The sequence below is a fragment of the Phalaenopsis equestris genome, unplaced genomic scaffold (assembly GCF_001263595.1).
Source record: "Phalaenopsis equestris unplaced genomic scaffold, ASM126359v1 Scaffold001116, whole genome shotgun sequence".
Classification (NCBI taxonomy): Eukaryota; Viridiplantae; Streptophyta; class Magnoliopsida; order Asparagales; family Orchidaceae; genus Phalaenopsis; species Phalaenopsis equestris.
Genome location: NW_018165555.1, coordinates 314,418 through 318,497, shown reverse-complemented (window position 1 = coordinate 318,497; position 4,080 = coordinate 314,418). Strand labels below are relative to the sequence as shown.

Below are 4,080 nucleotides of genomic sequence, written 5' to 3'. Positions count from 1 at the left end.
ATATATATATATATATATATATATATAAAGTATGGTATCATAATCAATGAATGCAAGTCTGCATTTTTTTCAGAATTATTTTTTTACTGAATTTTACAGCCCTTAAATCCATTTTAAGAATAGCATATAGAAAAACTATCTTATAATAAATTAATTTGCCAGTAATTATATATTAACTCACATTTAAATTGTTTGTGGAGAAAGCCGGTGCAATAATATGTCGATTATGAGTCCAATCATCACCATCAACCATTATCAGACCGTTCCCAAACATTGGTTTTCTGTCATTCCTGAACACATTAGGCTTTCCCCATTTCTTTCCCAGAGCTCCTGAACTCACCTTCTTAAGGAACTCAGGCTCTCCTACATACAAAAATGGCTCTGTCCCCAACCAATATATAAAAACCTTCCCTGCACAATAAACTTATATAATCAATGCAACCTTCTATCTACTTGTAGTCTACCATATGTTACACGCATAAAACTCACTAAAACTCACACACACACACACTGCACATATACATACATATATCTGTGTGTGTATTTATTTATTCTAATGAAAAATTTAATAAAATATTATGATACATTTTGTAAAAAAAGGTAGGCTAATTTCATTAGATTTATCCTTAATCTCACGTGTCACTCTTAATTTCTCAATATATATTACTAAAAAATTAGATAATACAACTAAATTATTAGACATTAATCAAAAGTAAATTATATAATCAAGATGAAAAAAATATTAGAAAATTTTTTTCTAAATATCTAGCGAAAAAGAAGATAAATATAACTATATGTGTGTGTGTACACACACAAAGGAAATCGGTATTTGGCAGAGGCCCAAGTACCGATTTACCATGTGCTTTGTCCCATGATGAGAGCCCGCGCTACTAGGGCTGTCAAAAAAGTCCGTTGTTCGCGAACAGTTCGTGTTCGGTTTGTCAATGAGTTCGTGTTTGATTCGTTCGTTTGATTCGTTCGATAAGTAAACGAGACGAACGTGAACAAATTTTTTTCGTTCGGTTAGTTAAATGCGTTCGTTCGTATTCTAATCGTTATTGTTCGAAATATAAAATAATTTAAAATAATTATATATAAAAAATTATGATATTTTAAAAAAATTAAATTTATAAATTATGATATATAATAAATTATTAAGAATAATATATTAATATATTAATATAGATATTATATATTTATATAATATAAGTTATATAATTAATATAATATATTAATTATATATATTAATATTAGAGATGTCAAACTTGCTCGTCGTTCGCGGACAACTCATGTTTGGCTTGTTCGTTAAGAAACGAACACGAACAATGACTTCACAAACAATTTCAAACACGAGTCTATTTCAAACAAACTAAATTTCAAACAAACCGAGCATGAACACAAGCTTTGTTCGTTCGTGTTCGGTTCGCTTACACCCCTACGCTCTACGTAAAAACTCACCATATGTTTTCCTCCATTTAGCAAAGTAAGGGAAGGCAGTAGCATGAATGTCGTGGCTGATACATGGTTCAGTCTGAACATCAACTCTCTTATACATCTCCATGAGATTCCCCAATGGGAAGTTAGGGGGAGGGCCATCAAAGCCGCCGCTACGCGAAAGCTGCCGCTTCACGACGATCGGAGATAACCAGAAGAGATATACTACTCTGCTGAAGAAGAAAATGAAGAAGAAGAGAAGGGTATGTCTGAAACCCAGCCAAAGAGCTTGCATGGTGAATTCAGCTGAGAAAACCTCCATTAAAGGCTAGCTCAAGCTGCTGTGAAGAATGTGAGGAAGAGGAGAATGATTTGATGAGTATTTATGGAGTAAGAGAGAGGGAGTTTTTGGTTTTGGTTGTTCAGACGATGGAGAAAAGAATTATTTTTAAATAAAGTCAGCGAAATAGATTGAGGAAGACATATTGGTAGAACCGGCTCTGCTCTGCGAAAAAATTGTGGGTGCGTGCAACGCACGACAGCCACTCGTAGTTGAGAGAATGTGGGGAAAGAGCACGTGCATGTTGCATGCACGTGACAGTCCGTAGTTGCGCTCCACGTGGGCGAAAAATTATTCCATACGGATAGCGCATGCAGAGATACATGCACACTGTCTGATCTCTACTGTCGATCACAACAAAACTGTATTTCGGTGTCTCTATTTTTCTCTTAAAAAAACAAAAAACAAAAAAACTGTAATCGTCGGCCGAGATTGGACGGCACATGCATCTCTGCATGTGTTGTGCGTATGAAATAATTTCTCCTGCAGGGGCACTTGCATTTGGATTTTGGTCTGATATCAATTTTTTTGTATTTTTAATTTTTGTTTAAAGGCTAGTTTTAAAAAAATTTGAAATCTATTAAAAGAATAGAGAAAAAAATTTGACGGCACAGAAATATTATGATTATTTTTGTTAATTTTATTGTTTCTTATGGTTGTTTTCTATGTTGAATATTAATGTTTTGATGATGACACTTGCGTAGAAAATAATAAAAAATAATTTATTTTTTTAGAAGAATTTTTATGTCCAAGAATTTTTTTTGAGGATTTTAGATTTTATATTTTAAATTTATGAGGTGCAATCAAATTGGCTTGTACATTTCAAGATTCATGAACATCTTATTTTTTTTAAGTATTTACATGCAAATATGTTAATGCATGCATGTATCAATGTATGCATGTGTGTGTGTGTGTTGAGCAAATAGTTAATCTATTGATAAAAAATTAGATTTACAACCTTGAGATGGGGGACATCCAACAAATTCTCATACAAAAGAAAAGAGAGAGGAGGGGGGAAGAAGTTACACAGACACAATCACTTGCTCTGAAAATTCTAGCAAGTAAGCTAGCAGGTCTATTTCCATCCCTATGAATGAATAGGAAGGTTAGTTGTAGGAATGGCCCGATGGAGTTGATTTCCTTAATCCGGTTTGAAAGATACCAGGGGGCTCTCCCTATTGAGCAAAATTTGCACCAATATCAAGAAATCCACTTCAACAAGTAGGTGAGACCAATTCTTCAAGATAACATACTTGATAGCCCAATACACAACAACTGCTTCAGCCTTCGACGCATCATGCATTGAGACTGGAGATTGAAAGGAGAGCAAGCGCCTGGCACTATGGTCTCTGAAAACACCACCTACACCTACATCTGTCTCAGAGAAGCTCCCATCAGTGTTAAATTTGATCCACATATGAGTTGGTTTCCTCCAAAAAAACAAAAGAAGTGAGGCAAGGAATGTAGTATGTTGTTTAGGAATATGGAGCCTACAGACATCAGGGAACTGTTTGTACCGAATAAGCTTTGACAGAAAAGCCCTGCAGGTGAAAACCACTTGCTTCACAGAGATAATGCCTTCCTAAAACTTCCTTTGATTTCTTATCATCCAGATAAACCATGCTACTACACATGGAATAACACCCAGCATGACATGAGCTAGTCCCTCTAGCAGCTTTTCAAGGTTTGTCATTACATTTGAAGAGTATTGATGTCAAGCATATGAAGAAAGGCAGTCCAGACACTTTGCGCAAGATTACAACTGAAGAAAAGATGATCAATAGACTCCTCAGCAACATTACAAAGAAGGCACCTAGAGGGCCCTCTTAAAGCCATCTTTAATTTTTTATTTGTTGGCAATAAATCTGAGAATATACTCTAGCAGAAGAAATACATGGATGTGGTCAAGAACTTGTTCCAGATGCCCACACCACAATGAACACAATTCCAATTATAGTTCTTAGTGTAGATAACTTTAGTTAAACTTTGAGTTCTAGTGGCCTTAATAATAAGCTTGTCCTTTTAATTTATATTGAAGTGCATTCTGGTAATTTGAGCGATTTTGTCTTGCTTCAGTAGTGAGTTCAATACATCAATGGACCATTGATTATCCACCCAACAATTAGAGACTTTCATTTTTGGATTGACCAAAATGGAAGGCTTAGGTTGCAACCTACCTTCCAAACACCAGTTGTCCAGCCAAAATGATATATTATCATTTCCTATGTCCCAAATAAATAAATCATCTGATTTTTCCTTAACCTTCAGTAAATTGACCCAAACTCTGAAGTCTCCTAGCTTCCTGC

The 4,080-nt window shown here is 34.8% G+C and overlaps 1 protein-coding gene across 1 annotated transcript in view; it reads right to left on the bottom strand.

Moving 5' to 3' along the window:
- LOC110033263 (cytokinin hydroxylase-like) overlaps positions 1–1,813 on the bottom strand; it is a 3,647-nt gene extending 1,834 nt beyond the window's left edge. The window contains exons 1-2 of the mRNA XM_020737187.1: positions 1,459–1,813; positions 182–411 (exon numbers count right to left, since the gene is read on the bottom strand). Of these exons, the coding sequence (XP_020592846.1) occupies positions 182–411; positions 1,459–1,756 (528 nt within the window). The 5' untranslated portion in view covers positions 1,757–1,813. The remainder of the gene's footprint in view (positions 1–181; positions 412–1,458) is intronic.
- Between the last annotated feature and the right edge of the window lie 2,267 nt (positions 1,814–4,080).